Raw genomic sequence first — 15,779 nt, 5'->3', positions numbered from 1 at the left:
GACATCTGTTTTTTTCTCTCAAAAATAAGCCGAAAAATTCGAAAATATTGAATGTGGTTACAGTATCAGTTGAAGTAATATTTTTATATTACATATAGCGGCTGCAACTCTGAACCGAACAAATAAAATATGGTGTTTGCATGTGGAAAGTACAGCTGTAAAGGATGTTTACTGCGAACAAAACATTTTCCCCGCCGTCGCCATATTGGAATCCTAACCCCTTTTTGTTGTTGATATTTTTTATCATCTAATTTTTTTTACCTTAACTCATCCCATTGCGTTAACTTGGACGCTGTCTCCTCGTGTTTACCCCACCCCAAGCTCCTGTTTTCGATTTCCGAGGAAAGCGGAACGATACAAGGGACTCCGCTTTAGTTCCCACCCGGCGTGTAAACAACAACGCAACGCAGCGGAAGAAGGTCCATCGTGGAAACGCTGCCCATGTGCCAAGGTCTGTAACGCTCTGCTGTGAGGTCTCCTCGGTTTATTTCCCAACATGGAGAACATCACTGAGGGGACGTGGGTCAGCTTACCCGTTAAGCTAAACGAGAAGATTTTACAAACGCTGGAAGAAATGAAATTCACCCACATGACACCTGTGCAGGTAACTTGTTTAGCTTCAGATCCCTGGCCGTGTCCACCCACTCCGCCCTGTAAACACAACCTCCTGACTTATGGGTCCGTTTCCTTTGCAGTCGGCTTGCATTCCGCTGTTCATGAGCAACAAAGATGTGGCGGCGGAGGCGGTGAGTCTTTTTTTCTAACGAGCTATTTAAAGAGGCTGAGACCGAGCACGGCGTATAACTGTGATCATGGAGTTTTTGCTCGGACAAATCCATTTTCCCCGACTTGACAAAATACCAACAAATGTAACGTAGAGAATGTTTTCACGTTAAAGTGTGTTGTTACTCGTCAGCCTGTTACATGGAATGAGGAATAAGAAATCCAGTTGGTTTAAGGTAGAAGGAGCATTCAGCAGCTCTGCCTGCCTACCTTGTGCTGTAATGTGTAATTATACAGTACTGACAAAAATACAAGCATATTTGGTTGAATAAAAAAAAAAAACAGGATTTCTAATAAGATCATAGCAGTAGTTTTAATTTAAACTAATAAATTACACAGAAGACAAAAAATGGAAACAACCCCCCAGTTTGTACAGATGGATCCTCATTCTGGATGAGAGCTAGAAGTTTGTTTTGAAGTGAGCGATGGAATTGGGCTATAAATCATTATCCTCTACTTACTGAGCTGGTGAAGATTCTCAGTCATCCAGGTTATGGTCATTCCAAAAAAAGTAAAAAGAAAGAGTAAAAAACAAAGCAACTGGACTTATTTTCCGTAGCTGAAGACGTTTCGCTTCCTGTCCAGGAAGCTTTCTCAATTGAGAAAGCCTCGGCGTCACTGGACAGTGTAAAAGCTTTGTCAGAGCTTACAGACCATAAGAAATAATTGGAGTTAAGGAGATAGGGGGCCTTTCTTCATAAATCTTTCAGAGAATGGCTGAAATAGGAAGAGGCAGATAATGATGGAAACAGCATGTTCTATAAACTGCTATCATATCTAAGTTTGAAACCCGGAGATGTTGTAACTAGGGGGATTGTGTCAAAAGAGTCACCTGAGAAGAGATCAGACAGTTGGGACGGCCGTGCATCGCCACGGTTCTGACGTATCGTTGTCTGGCTCCAGGTCACCGGCAGCGGGAAGACTCTGGCCTTCGTCATCCCCATCATAGAGCTGCTGCTGAAGCGAGAGGAAAAGCTGAAGAAGAAGCAGGTAAACATGACGGGGAGAGCCAAGATGTCGGTTTTAGTTTTCCGTGACTCCCCGTCGCAGCGAGGACTTCGGTCGTGTTGGAGGTCGTTGAAGGGTTCCGCTGTTTCCCGCAGGTCGGCGCTTTGGTGATCACTCCCACACGAGAACTGGCCCTGCAGATCAGCGAAGTGATGGGAATGTTCCTCCAGAAGTTTCCAGAGTTCACGTGAGTACAAGAAACACAAAAAATAAAGAAACGTTCTAGAATACAATGTGGGGCATTTAGGGATTCACACTATAAAACACCACAATATGAAGACTGGAGAAGTTTGAAGACTTCACAATAGGCATGTGTGTTTTTTTTTGTTTTTGTTTTGTCCAATTGTCCTCAATGATTGATTTCACCTCTTGCTTCTCAGGCAGATTTTACTGATTGGTGGCAGCAACCCGTCAGAAGATGTGGAGAAGTTTAAGGAGCACGGGTAGGTCATGGATGTCAATCCTGCAGCAGCAGCTGTACATAAATGGGCTTCCTCCGTTTTAGCAGCAGTTTACTAAAATAAATGAAATCAAAAGCAGTGGGAATCATTTTTCTGGACCCTGTTGCCCATTGTTGTTTTTTTAAACCTTTGCGTTAATACTGTGGTGTTGTTACACGGGGAGAACCTCATACCAGCCCATGCCTAGTTGTTATTGTCCAGGTGCATAAGATAAACTTCTGCTGTGAGAAAGCTGCATAATAAGGCAACAGTTCTAATTAGGTGGGTGGAAGTTCAGAACGTCGACTTTCTCATTCTCAGTGGCAACATTGTGATCGCGACGCCGGGCCGCCTGGAGGACATGTTCCGGAGGAAGTCAGAGGGGCTGGAGCTGGCCAGCGCCGTCAGGAGTCTTGATGTTCTGGTTCTGGACGAGGCCGACAGGCTGCTGGACATGGGCTTTGAGGCCAGGTATGTGGCGTCAGGAAACATTTTACAGCTGTGATGGAGGAAGAGATCATGCAGGCAATCTGATTGTCAAATAGGGCGTGTGGATTTTTTTTGTTCTACCCCTGATTCTGGTCTAACCAGAATCTGATTGGCTGCTATTTAGCTTGCGTTTGCTCAAACCTGGGAGAGAATGGAGATGTGGACGATTTAGACAAAACCAACCTCACATTTAAACACTGCTAAGAGATAATTTGCTATTGTTGCTACCTCACAAGGTAACACGACGAGCCTTTATCAACACTTGAAAAAAACACCACAAGGCCGTAAGGTGGAAGATGCACAGGATTAACTTTCCACAACTGTGCAATATGGCCCGCAGGTATCTTTGTGTCTCTGCCACATGTGCTCCTTCAGAGCGTCTTTTCAGTGCTGGAGGGAATATAGTGACTTTCACTCGCTCCTCTTTGAAACCAGTAAAAGTTGACATGCTGATTTTCCTGGCAAAAAATCTTTGAGCTTCTAAAAAAAACACAGAGACAAATCTTTGTGGCTGACAGTGCCATACGTTTTTTTTTTAACTTTACAATGGTTGTTTGCTGCTCTTACTGAGTGAATATATAATTTATATGATTGTTAAAAACGTTTTTCTTAGGATTTAAAAAGGTCATACACTCATTTATTTTCTGTTTGTTTGAGAGTTTGGTTTACCTATAAAAATGTCAACAAGAAGACATTCGTTCGCCATACTATCCTGCACTTTAGTATGTTTGATGCCACTGACTGGAGATCAGTCATTAATTTCGTATCATATTTTATTTATTTATTTATAGACTGTCCTGTTAAAATCTGACAGTGTTTAAGGAGTGGAGTCCATATGTTTATATATCATGTTTCATGAAACATGAAAAGATGTTAATAAGGTAAAGCCACAGATTTGTTTCATTTATTGTTGTAATCTGTGCTTTAATTAAATCTGATTATTATGAAACAGATTTGTTTGTATATGTTTAAAAAGACATGAGAAATTAAACTGGGAGAAAAAAAATTGCAATAAATCGCAATATTAGGATAAAAAATCGCAATTAGATTATTTTCCAAAATGGTTCAGCCCTACTTCAGATTTATGACTAAAGTGCCCTGTATCAGTAAAGTGTGCTGAAGAGGGAGCATGTCAACGCATAATAATAATAATATCCTAAAACAGAACTCTGAGGTACACCACAACTGACTTAAAGAGGACCAATAATTTGGAGCAACCACACGAAATAAGCAATCATAAAAGGTTAAGCACTGTATGGCAGACCCCGATACACCGGCACAATATTACAACCTACAGTATCAGAGGCTGCGTTTAGGTCCAACACAAACGACTGTCTCCTATCGGATTTTCTCAAATCTAATGGGAGATTTTTTCAGGTATTTTTCTCATTTTTACCAGGGATGCCAATAAATAGGCCCAGATTAGTCTAATCCAGGTTTAGATGTACCGTTGTTGTTCATCCTTAAGTGTCCATGTGTGTGCAGCCTGAACACCATCCTGGACTACCTGCCCAAACAGAGACGGACAGGCCTGTTTTCAGCCACTCAGACTCAGGAGCTGGACAAGCTGGTGAGGGCCGGCCTCAGGAACCCCGTACGGATCACCGTTAAAGAGAAGGGCCAGGCTGCCGCCGCCACCCAGAAGACGCCGTCCCGCCTCTCCAACTACTACACCGTGAGTGAAGGAGCCACGACCCGTCGTTCAGCTACCCTGCCTGAGGAGATAACACGAAAAATGTTTGCGCTGTCCTTTCAGATTTGCAGAGCGGAGGACAAGTTCAACAACCTGGTGGCGTTTCTACGGCAACACAAGCATGAGAAGAACCTGGTGTTCTTCAGGTACGATCGACGAGTTCACGTTCACCTGCGTTACTCCAAATGGCTTTTTTAAAGCGTTGTGTAAAGGAGAACTGGTCAAACATTTCAGTCTGTAGATGTACGAAGCTCTTGGAAAGCCACAAGATTTACAGCTTTACCTGCAGCTAAAGGTGGTTCAACAGAGCAATGACTCAGGAGGGTGGAATAAAAATATACATTTTTGATTTTGAATTTAAAGTACATTTTTGAAACCTTTTTATCCTTTTTTTTTTTCTACTACATTTTTATGCACTACTTTGTGTTGGTCTGTGACACAAGGTCTTTAAAAAAGATGAAAATCTAGCTGTAATGTGACAAACTGTGTGTTTTGAACACCAGTGACTGTAATCAAGACAGTAAATCAACTTCTAATGTTCTTCTACTAGGGCTGGGCGACATGGACCAAAAATCCTATCTTGATATTTTTAGGCTGAATGCTGATATACAATATTTATCTCAATACGTTTTTCTTTTCGTAAAGTAATTGGAAAAAGGCATCTCTGAATCTGAATCAAAGCTTTAGTCCAAACCTCTCACATTTTTTAAATAAACAGCTGTACATAAATATGAGAAACGGATGAAAAATAACCTACTGGAATACATTAAGGTAGAATTCTAATGCAACACAGACCATCTCAGAATAAGCTATAGTCTCATCTATCTCTTTTTAAAAAAATATATATATATTGAATATGAATATTTTTGACTAACATGTCTATGTGGGTCTTTTTTCACACATAAGGCGCACAGGATTATACTGCGCACTAAATATTCCTCCCAAGTGTGTAATATCACTCCACCCCTTCACGTATACACAGCTCTCTATCCATCTCTGTCAGGAGGACAGAGTAGTTGGACTACACTGCCCTGCTTCTAAAGCCAAAATAAACTTAACTTTTATATTGAATTAACTTACTAGGTTTATTGTTGCTAGTGCATCCTATGTGGAAGGACCTTTACCCTTCATAGCGTACTGTTGCCTACATTTCTTGTGGCGATTCTCAGACTTTCTGCCAGAGGGACGAAGCAGCGGAAGAGATGGTAAAATGTGTGATTAGCTAGCTGAGCTCCTAGAGCCGTTTCTTTTCCAGCATCAGAGGGACTGTGATGCTGTTGGTTCTTGCGACCGCCTGCTTGGATCAGCTCAGTGTATCAAGCTCAGTGTCACATATGAAACAGTTTGATGTAAAGACTTCTTGCCTCCGAGAGATTATAGTGTGACAGGGCATACTCGGTCGTAAAAATTGAGCTCTGCACGTAGTACCTGTATGCGCAATCTGCCTTGAGTACGCACGGACCTCCATGGAGTGAACTACTGCCGAGAATGTGGAGGCCTTTATATGAAGCTCAGGGGTCTGATCAGGTAGTGACACAGTGTACTTTAATGATCCCAATATCCATTGAGCAGAGCGGCTTACTTGATAACCAAAGTCATACACATGTTAACAAATTTTTGAGTGCACTGTACCACATAAAATCAGTCAGTAATCATATATAAGGCGCACCATCAATTTATGAGAAAAACGAAAGATTTTAAGTGCACCTTATAGTCATAAAATATGGTATAGAAAGGAATCTGCTTCCAGGTGGAGCAGCTTCGCTGTTTCCTTGGCCTTTAAAAGGAAATTTATTTTAATCCTGAAATAGAAGCCTCTAAATAAAAGCTGATTGTTTAAAATGTAATTCTTAACTGTTTTTTATGCTGTCATGTTTGCATATTCACAACCAAGTGACTGTATTTCCTCTGCATTTGTTGCAACCATCAGCACCTGTGCCTGTGTGGAGTACTTCGGCCGAGCCCTGGAGGTGTTAGTCAAGAAGGCCACAATCCACTGCATTCATGGGAAGATGAAAAATAAGCGCAACAGCATTTTTGCAGCCTTTCGGGCCTTAAAAAGGTAGGGCTGTCTGATTCTAAGTCTGTTAATCCGTATAATGTGCTTTATTTATTTTTTAAACTGTGGTGATGTTGCAGTGGGATCTTGGTGTGCACCGACGTCATGGCCAGAGGCATCGACATCCCTGATGTGAACTGGGTTCTACAGTATGATCCTCCCAGCAACGCCAGGTCAGTGCACAGCGATGTTTATGTCACTTAATTATAAAAAAAGCTTTAATAACAATAAAAAAAACTAAAGTTGGGGACAGTTTTTATCGGCAGGTTAATACATGTTAAAGAAGGAACTATCCTGCTTGCATTGGCGTTAAACATCAGTGTTAGGTAGTACGATGGGTTTTGTTCATAATACACAAACAAGACAACAGTGTGGTTATCATATTTATTTTTATTAGTTTAAAACAACAGCTGAGGGTGTGTGTTTTTTTTCCCATGATAGATTATTAGCATGTAGAGAAATCTTTGCATTGAGCTTTTTTCATCCAAGAAATACATTTTATTTTCTAATTGCGATGTTCCAGCCTGTTTTTCTGTCTGCTCACCAATCGTCTTTGCCTGTCAGTGCTTTTGTGCATCGATGTGGGAGAACAGCGCGCATCGGCAACTATGGCAACGCCCTCGTCTTCCTGCTGCCGATGGAGGAAACTTACATCGACTTCTTATCCATCAACCAGAAAGTGAGTTGAATGCCGTTGTTGGAGAATATTAAAATAAGAGTTTGATCGGGGTCCCGATTATCTCATCGTTTAGCAGTTGTGGTCTTTTCGTAGCCCTTGACAACGGCACTTTGTATATCAGTCATGTTTAACTTCATGCGCCCCTTGGAAACATTTTAGACCTACCTTGAAAACTGATGGTTTAGATACAATTGGATAGATTATAGTTAAATGTTAAAGGACTCTAGTATATAATATCACCACACACTCAAAAAGGGATCAGAACCACAGTCAAAAGTAGTGATGTAAACTCTTAAGAAATAGGTAGAAAATAAGATCACGGGTGAGATTTAAGCATAAATTTACCCCAACCCAAAAAAATAAAAACAATAAATCTCACATAGGTGAACAAATATGCTGCCGCTTCTTTGAATTAGCAGACTATTGTAAAATCTTGCCTAATTTTTGATTGTTAAATGAAAACGACATGGGCGCTTCTAGACAGGGGACCAGTGCCTCTCTAGCGCTGGTCTTGGTCCTTCTATTGAAGATAAAATACCAAATGAATTTCTTAAGATGGTATGTGTTGGTGCAAGAACCATAACCGACTGGTCTCTTGGACCAATTTCATTTTTTGCCTTTAGTTTAACTTTATGCCTTGTTCACACGGCAAGATTCTGTGTTTCTTTTCTGTGTGTTCCTCACCTCGCTTTCTGATTGGCTAAACGTCACATTCCACAGACTGTGTGCTCATTTGTCTTCGGTGAACGCCACACACTAAAGTATTGGACCATTGGAGCGGTCCTGACGTTCCACCGAGTACCCGATCACTCTTAACACGCGACAGGAAGGACAGGAATATTTCTTAAGACGATCTTAAGAGCCATCTCAATAATCAGGCCCCGTCAGAAGGGGAAGATCAGGGCAAAAATCGGGCAAATTGTTCTGCCGCGTGAACTCGGCTTTTACAGTAATTTAAAAATGTTTCATTTTTAGCTTTAGCCGTATTGAGATAGGTTCACAGTTTTAGATCAGGGCTCTGTGGCTCACTAAATATATTAAACGATGAAATATTGCCCTTTTCTTTTGTTTAATTCTTTTATGAGCCCTCATGGAAAAACTGGCCTCATCTAGGGTTGCCAACTCCTTGAAAAATAAATAAGGGACACTTCTTGGCCAGGCATTGTCTTTCAGCCTTCTGATATATTAAACCTTTTTTTTTTGCTTTTTTTTTTTTCCGTGTGAAATGATTTGGTCAACATTTGACTCAAATCTTGATTTAACTGGACACATACTTTTATTTCTAAGTATGGATCAGTTCCTTTTTTCACAGGACAGTTGGCAACCCGGGCCCCCCTGGTTAATTAGGTCTGGAACCACAACTGGAAAAGCTGCTTTAAAATACCTGCTGCTGGGTGGTGTGTTTTTGGACCAAAAATAGGATATTTTGAGCTGATTCTGATATATTGATGTATCTCTTGCTCATATTTTTCCCCGCTAGATGGACTCTAAAAATCATTTCTGATTAGCCACAAGAATACCACAAAATAATACAATTAAACTTTTCTGATAAATATTTCAACCACCTTAGTAGTTTGACACCAAATGGTGGTGAAGATTCTCAGTCATCCAGGTCATGGTCATTCCAAAAAAAGTAAAAAACAAAGCAACTGGATTTGTTTTGCGTAGTTGAAGACTAAGAAAAACAAGTCCAGTTGCTTTGTTTTTTACTTTTTTTTGGTTAGACACCAAATCTCAGGATCTAAACAGCAGCAGGAAAAAAAAACATTAAAGTAATTATTTGTGAAGGCAAGACCTAAAGTCAGTCATTTTGCCTCAATGCCAGGAAATGTTAATTTTTGTTTAATCTTTATAACAAGAAAATTAGTTTTTAATATAGTTTATAGTTTAAAACTACTAGAACCTTCCTGGAAACACAATTCAGAGTTTATTTTCACGTTATTATTTCTCCCATTATCTGGCAACCAGAATCAGAAGATTTTCATCAGTCCTCACCGACCGGTAACTTTAAAATCCGATCTTTTAATGCTAGCTATGCTAACTGCTAACGTTAAAAGTTGTCCAGTTACAGCGATGCATCTCTGTGTGATTTTGACCCTTCTCCTGAAGTAAATGATTGACCACATATGGCAAGAAGACTAGTGAAACGTTTTATTCCTGTTAAATGTCCCTATATTAAAGTTCTCTTGTTAACTGGCCAGTGCCCGCTGGAGAAGATGCCTCCCATAAAGGACGTGGTGGACGTGCTGCCCAAAGTGAAGGCCATGGCCCTGGCTGACCGGGCCATGTTTGACAGAGGCATGAGGGCCTTCGTCTCTTACGTCCAGGCATACGCCAAACATGAATGTAGCCTCATCTTCAGGGTCAAAGGTTAGTAAAACTCACTCAGTGTTATTTTGGACGATCCCTACATGAAATGAACCATTCGTATATTCTTTTTTTTTTGTTTAGATCTGGACTTTGTGTCCATGGCCCGCGGCTTTTCTCTGCTCCGCCTGCCAAAGATGCCGGAGCTGAAGGGGAAATCCTTCCCCGAATTCGAGACGACCGTGGACACGGACAGCATCCGCTACAAGGACAAAAACAGGCAGAAGCAGAGACAGAAAATGCTGGCCGAGTGGAAAGAAAGAGCGAAGACCGAGCCTCCTAAAAAGACCTTCATAAAGAATAAGGCCTGGTCCAAACAGAAGAGCAAGAAGGAGCGCAAGAAAAAACGGGCCGCCAAGCGGAAACACGACCAGGTATTTCTGTTCGGCCAAAAATCGGGTGATAAGACAGGACCTGGTGTCCTCATGGCTTCTCTTCTACCTCTGCAGGACTCTGACGTGGACGAGGAACACATGACGGAGCTTTTAGAGGACACGCGCCTCCTTAAGAAGCTAAAAAAAGGCATAATCAGCGAGGAGGACTTTGAACAACAGATCACAAAAGGACCGAAGCTCGAAGCAGAAGAAGCATAACGTAACGCTCAGGAGAACGGCACGATCTGTTTGAAGGGTGTTTATTGGAGAAGGAGGAGGCAGAGTTATAAATACAGTTTGATGAGTTCGTCGCTGACGGCCGACGGGGTGAGGACTCCCAGGTCGGTGAAGAGGAGGGTGATGAGGGAGGGGGGCGTGTAGTCGATGACGGGGTGCTCCTCCGACAGGTTCTTTACGCTCTTCAGGGTGTCTGCTTTGTACTGTGAGGGGAAGAGAAAGCGCCCGTCAATAAATCTGAACGAGGGGACGGAAAACTGTCAAAGGCAGAAAAAAGGACGTCGCACCTTGAATTTATCCGGCACATCCTGTTGGTTCAGCGGATACAGGCGCACAAATTTAAAACTTTCAGCGACAACGTAAAAGGGCTTGTTGTGAGCTTTGGAGCACAGCGCCATCTGATAGGTGCCGATCTGCAAAAAAAAGACAAAAAAACAGAACGCTTTCAATTCTGCTGCAATTTTACAAATCCGCTCTGTGTTTTTACAAATCCGCTCTGAAACATGTAGACGGCATTTTTTTATTCAGCCTCCTCCAGGTATGGCCTAATCAGCAAACACAGTCTGTGTCTAAATTAGCCGCAGTATAAATCCAGCTGTTCTATGAAGACATGATCTTTGATCACACAATCTGGAAATAAATAATAGTAAATATAAATGTTTTAGTTGCTTTTTACACATCATTTTACTTTGAACCTGACTGCAGTAAGGCTTCAGGATTTTGGCTTGTTTTCTGAATTATAATCCAGTTCCACATTCCTGATTGGGATTGGTCTCTGAATGCCTGCCATAGACTTATTAACATAGATGCTAACCCAATGGAAAAGCAATAAGAGTCCCTGAGTAAATAATTACTAGTCTGAAACAGAGTGCTGTTACTTTGACTGCTTGGATCACATTTACTGGATGAGCAAAGGTGTTGGACCAGCCTGGTGATCCAGGCCTCTGCTCAGTAAGTCTGGTTTTATGCCAGCTCAGGCTGAGAGAGGAACGCACCTTGTTGATGATCCCGCCGCTCTCAACGACTCCCTCTGCACCAACAATCACCAGGTCCACCTTCTCCAACACATACCTGGGAGACGGAAAGAAAAAACAAAAAAATGATGCAACTTTTAAGTTTTAACAAGAGGCTTCACTCTATCCTTTTATTAATTAAAAGAGTTAAAGTAAACATTGAGGATGTTTCCTCAAGTATAAATAAATCCTTTGCTTATTCTCTTTTAGCATTCACTTTCATACCATCAGGTGAGAACATCCACAGAGTTTTTGTACAATTTTAAATATTCAGTTTGAATAAGATCAAAAATGTGTTGCAACTGAAAACTTTTTTAATAATTAAAAAAAAATGTAAACTGGAATTCCACAGGATCCCTTTTCGGTCCCATCCTGTTTCAGTTTGTATATGAACAATATTCCACGTCTTCATCTGTGTGCTTATGACAGCATTTACCACATAGCTGGGAAAGCGTGTGATGCTGCTGCAGAAAAGTTAAATCCCAATTTAGAGAAGGCATCAGTGTGGCTGGAGGTCTTGTACTAAACTCTGTATAATGAAAATAGATTTTTCTATCTAAAGCTTTGTGCTCTAGAATCTCTCCTGCTCACAATTGGGGACGGTGTAATTAACCAGCTAACTCAAGAGAAATATCTAATACAAAACGATTCCTAAAATGCAAAAAAAAAAAAAAAAATGTATATATATATATATATATATATATATATATATATATATATATATATATATATATATATATAATGAACTGATATTTTAGTGAATTTTGCTTCTAAATTCAGTGATATTTTCACATATGTCTTGCAGCAACAACCTTCCTATTTTTTACGGCTTTGTTATCTTTTGTGTTTTTTAAATGCAAAATCTTAAGCAGTTGTTGTTCATCAATTATGCTACTAAATAGTACTGTAACTGTTAGAAATACGTTTATGGACCTTTTCAAGAGAAAACCCAGACTAAAGATGAACGAATGGCCTAATAAACCAGGTAGTATTTTCTCGCCCCCCCACCCCCACTTGCTGCTTTTTCCACCCCAGCACAAAGCCAAGGATAGCTTTCTTACCCGACAGCTGCATCCAGCACCACGGTTACCGGAACATTCAGTTTCTTTAGGGTTTCTGCCATCTGTCGTCTATGCAAAGGAGAAAAAAAAACACTTTAATAATTTTGTGTCCCTTTTTGAAGAGTACAGGTCCCTCCCTGTTCACTTCTCACCCGGCGGCGTCGGGCTGCGATTCAGTCACGTAGACGGAGAAGCGCTTCTTCTCTGCCGCGGCTTTCTCCAACACTCGCAGGACCACTCTGGAGTACGAATGGGTCAGGATTTTCTGAGAGGGTTTGCAGGAGAAGGTACAGGATTAGCTGCACGCAAAGCGCAAGAAACAGAGAGCCGACTGCTACTTACAGCTCCATCTTTGATGAAGGTGTGGCAGAGCTTGGCCACTTTGTTCCTGGACATGGAGATCTTCTCTAGAAACAGTTCTCCTCTTTCCTCCATCACTTTCTTACAGCGAGACAAATCCTGGAGACAGAAATGGCTGTTAGTGTCGTCCTCGGATAGAGCGCACAGTATTTAGAGGGTTGGATTTTATTTCACCAGCCATACTCGGGGCTCGATTACTGCCAGACCAGTAGGGTTAAGAAATCCTTTAACGTAGAATCGGCCAGAAAACATGAAGTAGGCTAAAAGAGCTCAAAAAGCAACACATCGTCTCCAAGAGACGATAACAGACGACAAAGTTAAAGCCCATTTAACAAAATATGTCAAGGCGGGATCTAGATGCCCTGCCACTCCCTAACTCCTGCACCACTGTCGCGGTTTGTCCTGCAATTGGCGGGTTGCTGGTTCGATCTCCCGCTCCGGCCACCTAAGTCGTGTCCTTGGGCAAGACATTTCACCTGCATTGCCTGCTGGCGGTGGTCAGAGGGCCGGTGGCGCTGATGTATGGCAGCCTCGCCTCTGTCAGTCTGGCCCAGGGCAGCTGTGGCTACTAGCATAGCTCACCACCGTCAGGGTGTGAATATATGTGAATGACTGATTGTAGTGTTAAGCGCTTTGGAGCCCTCGGACTAGTTAAAGCGCTGTACGAGTGCAAACCATTTACCATTTCCACTGGAGAAAACATGGAGCAGTGGTGAACCTTACCAGGAATGGCTGGTCTATCAAAATTACACCAAGGGGGAGGTGGCAAACCAACCCCAGCATGGAGAAACGTTCTGCAGGTCGCCTGCCTTAGTTAAGGTCAGGGTTCATCATTCAACAATAAATAAAAAGGGACTTCACCAAATAGAAGAGCGCCAAGGTGAAAAACCCACTGCTGACCACAAAGAACACAAAGGCCCGTCTCATAATTGACAAGAAAAAATCCTCCTGACTAGATGAAGGCGGAACTTTTCGGAAGCCGTGCCTCCTATGTGCACCTGGTGCAAAGCTAACAGCATTTCAGGAAAAGAACGTCACGCTGACGGCCAAACATGGCGGAGGCAGCGCGATGGTCTGAGGATGCAGTCCTGCTTCAGGATAATAACGGCTTCCTGCAATCCATGGATTCCCTCTCCCAGAAAATCCTAACGAGGAATGTTTTTGCTGTCATTTGTGACCTTAAATTCAAGCCCACTCAGGTTGTGGAGCAGGACTAAAGCTGCACCACCAAGTCCCACCGGTTAAAGATAAAAAAATAAAAATAAGTATTATTAATAATAAAGGTTTTGGACCGGCACCATCAAAGTCTGGTCTTGAATCCGATAGAGATCGTTTAGATCTTTTTTTCTTTTAACATGATAAAGCAGTTGTTGCTGCCATGTGTTTACATTTTGAGGCAATCCCTTTCTCACATGGAGTCAGGTCAGTTTAGCTTTTATTACTTAATAAATAAAAATCATCACTTGAAATTTGCATCTTGTATTAACTCAGGTTAGGCCTTTCTGACGCTGAGATATGTTTGCATTTAAGAAAGAATTAGGTGACAAACATACAAAAAGAGAAGAAATTCCGTAAGCAGGCCGATAGTTTTTTTTTTAAACCACGTTGAAATGTGTATTTATACACTCAGTGCCTTTATTTTTATTGCGTGGTTCATTATAACTGGTGGAGTCCCTGTTCTAGGTATCACGGATCAGAGTGACTGGCTGACTAAAGAACACGGCACATCCCTCACCTGATGCTCCAGGGATGTGAGGCTTATGAAGCGCAGGAAGAGCTCTCCTCCAGAGGACACGGCCACAGAGGAGTCCACTCCCTTCAGGCAGGCTGTAGCCCATGTCAGGCTTTCCCTCAGGCCCAGGATGGTTTCACCTGTAGGGACAGGGGCAGAGAGTCAGGTGCTATGATAACAACGCTAGAGTTCTGCAGAGAGAAAAAGAACATTCACATGTCCGAAAAGCTTCTTACATAGGGTCCAGTTGCGTAAAAAACACAAACTATGTGACTTACTGTTCATATTATGTTGGGGTAACCCATTTATTTTTTAGAAAACAAGGTGAAAGTTTGAGCCAATGATAATTTGTCCTAAGAATGATCAATCCTCCAGTTTTGTAAGACTTACGTGGTTTTGCAAGGACTGGTACTGTGATACTGTTTGAGATGCGTAATATAAATCTGGATAGGTAACAGACCAAATTAAACTAACCTGGACGTGATTTTCCATTAATGGTTCTTTTGAAAGTAATCGACTCTATTTGGCTGTCAAAGGCACTTTTTAATGACCATTTGAAAAAACGCACCTTTGTCTCTCTTGAGGAACTCCAGCAGGGTGCGGATGGCTGCCACAGCAGAAGCCATGTCCGGGTCTTTCCCCACCTGAGCCCTGAAGTACTTCTACTAGTTCTGACCAGAGACAGACAGATGACCGGATTTAGCATCATGGAGAATCACAAGCAGCAGTGGATGGGACTCTCGGAGAAACTCACCTTCTTCATTCATCTTCAAACCCAAAACCGAGCCGAGAAGCCCTCTGAGGTCAGAATAAACCCGGATATTTCCCCGATCAACTCCGGAATTTATCACTATTGCTGGAATTATTGTTTTACAGACACAGTCAGTTCACAGACGTCTGACACATGTCAGAACCTGAGACACTTCGACGCTGCTGCCTCAAACGACCAACGAAATAAAATTAAATTAAATTAAAATTCCGATTAGTTTTTAACATTAACAACAGCAATCGTTAAAATGGCCCGATTTAGTCTTAAAATCCCCGTAGTCGCTCTCTGCTGGGTTACACACCGTTGGCTCATGCAAAGTTCTGCAAGTTGACGTGTCGCAGAGTGATGACGTACACCCCGTGTCCGCTTCACCGACTGCTCAGGGGGAAAAACAGAAAAGAAAAGGGGAGATACATTTGAATGTGGGGGGAAATAAATTGTTTGGTTGGTGTTTTACTTTTGTTAAAAAGCGAAAGGAGTGTCGACACTGTATTGTTCAGATAGTGGCTTAAAACAGAGAATAACACCCAAGTGTTCCCCCGTTATTGTTTCAATATACCGAGATGCCTAATATGAGAACAAGTAAGCGGCTCTATGTTAGTTTCTAACCTCACTCTCGCCAGATGGATTTCGTTCCGCAGAGCTTCACACATCCATCTGGGATTGATCCCAGATGTATCTCAGAAGGAGGGGCCTTATCAAAGATCCTTGCATA

At 41.9% G+C, this 15,779-nt stretch overlaps 2 protein-coding genes across 3 annotated transcripts; one reads left to right on the top strand and one right to left on the bottom strand.

The window, feature by feature from the left end:
* Window positions 1–388: 388 nt before the first annotated feature.
* Window positions 389–11,299, top strand: ddx55 (DEAD (Asp-Glu-Ala-Asp) box polypeptide 55). Its single transcript, XM_012869615.3, has 14 exons — window positions 389–604; window positions 696–746; window positions 1,687–1,773; window positions 1,887–1,978; window positions 2,172–2,234; window positions 2,553–2,702; window positions 4,206–4,395; window positions 4,477–4,559; window positions 6,344–6,475; window positions 6,553–6,645; window positions 7,037–7,151; window positions 9,353–9,521; window positions 9,603–9,892; window positions 9,968–11,299. The coding sequence occupies exons 1-14, from the start codon at window positions 497–499 to the stop codon at window positions 10,109–10,111; spliced, it is 1,767 nt and encodes a 588-aa protein (XP_012725069.2). The 5' UTR covers window positions 389–496; the 3' UTR covers window positions 10,112–11,299.
* On the bottom strand, window positions 10,137–15,713 carry eif2b1 (eukaryotic translation initiation factor 2B, subunit 1 alpha). 2 transcript variants are annotated; one of them, XM_036140533.1, is made up of 11 exons: window positions 15,674–15,713; window positions 15,366–15,439; window positions 15,050–15,151; window positions 14,864–14,966; window positions 14,299–14,435; window positions 12,546–12,662; window positions 12,356–12,468; window positions 12,204–12,272; window positions 11,125–11,200; window positions 10,417–10,542; window positions 10,137–10,332 (listed from the first exon to the last, which is right to left on the bottom strand). In XM_036140533.1, the coding sequence occupies exons 4-11, from the start codon at window positions 14,919–14,921 to the stop codon at window positions 10,177–10,179; spliced, it is 852 nt and encodes a 283-aa protein (XP_035996426.1). In that variant the 5' UTR covers window positions 14,922–14,966; window positions 15,050–15,151; window positions 15,366–15,439; window positions 15,674–15,713; the 3' UTR covers window positions 10,137–10,176. The 2 variants fall into 2 exon arrangements, with proteins under 2 accessions (XP_035996426.1, XP_035996425.1); XM_036140532.1 differs by having other exon boundaries at window positions 15,050–15,228; window positions 15,674–15,697.
* Window positions 15,714–15,779: the final 66 nt, after the last annotated feature.

Source organism: Fundulus heteroclitus, chromosome 8 (genome assembly GCF_011125445.2).
Source record: "Fundulus heteroclitus isolate FHET01 chromosome 8, MU-UCD_Fhet_4.1, whole genome shotgun sequence".
Taxonomy (NCBI): Eukaryota; Metazoa; Chordata; class Actinopteri; order Cyprinodontiformes; family Fundulidae; genus Fundulus; species Fundulus heteroclitus.
Note: the sequence above shows the minus strand (reverse complement) of the source record. Positions and strands in the feature narration are given on the sequence as shown.

Bases quoted from the DNA above. Each gene is read 5' to 3' on its own strand.
- ddx55 (XM_012869615.3), top strand. From the start codon at position 497: ATGGAGAACATCACTGAGGGGACGTGGGTCAGCTTACCCGTTAAGCTA. The intron at 1,774-1,886 runs GTAAACATGACG...TGTTTCCCGCAG, and splicing joins AAAAGCTGAAGAAGAAGCAG to GTCGGCGCTTTGGTGATCAC. The intron at 7,152-9,352 runs GTGAGTTGAATG...TTAACTGGCCAG, and splicing joins TCTTATCCATCAACCAGAAA to TGCCCGCTGGAGAAGATGCC.
- eif2b1 (XM_036140533.1), bottom strand. From the start codon at position 14,921: ATGGCTTCTGCTGTGGCAGCCATCCGCACCCTGCTGGAGTTCCTCAAG. The intron at 12,469-12,545 runs GTAAGTAGCAGT...AAACCCTCTCAG, and splicing joins CCTTCATCAAAGATGGAGCT to AAAATCCTGACCCATTCGTA. The intron at 10,333-10,416 runs GTGCGACGTCCT...TTCCCCTCACAG, and splicing joins ATGTGCCGGATAAATTCAAG to TACAAAGCAGACACCCTGAA.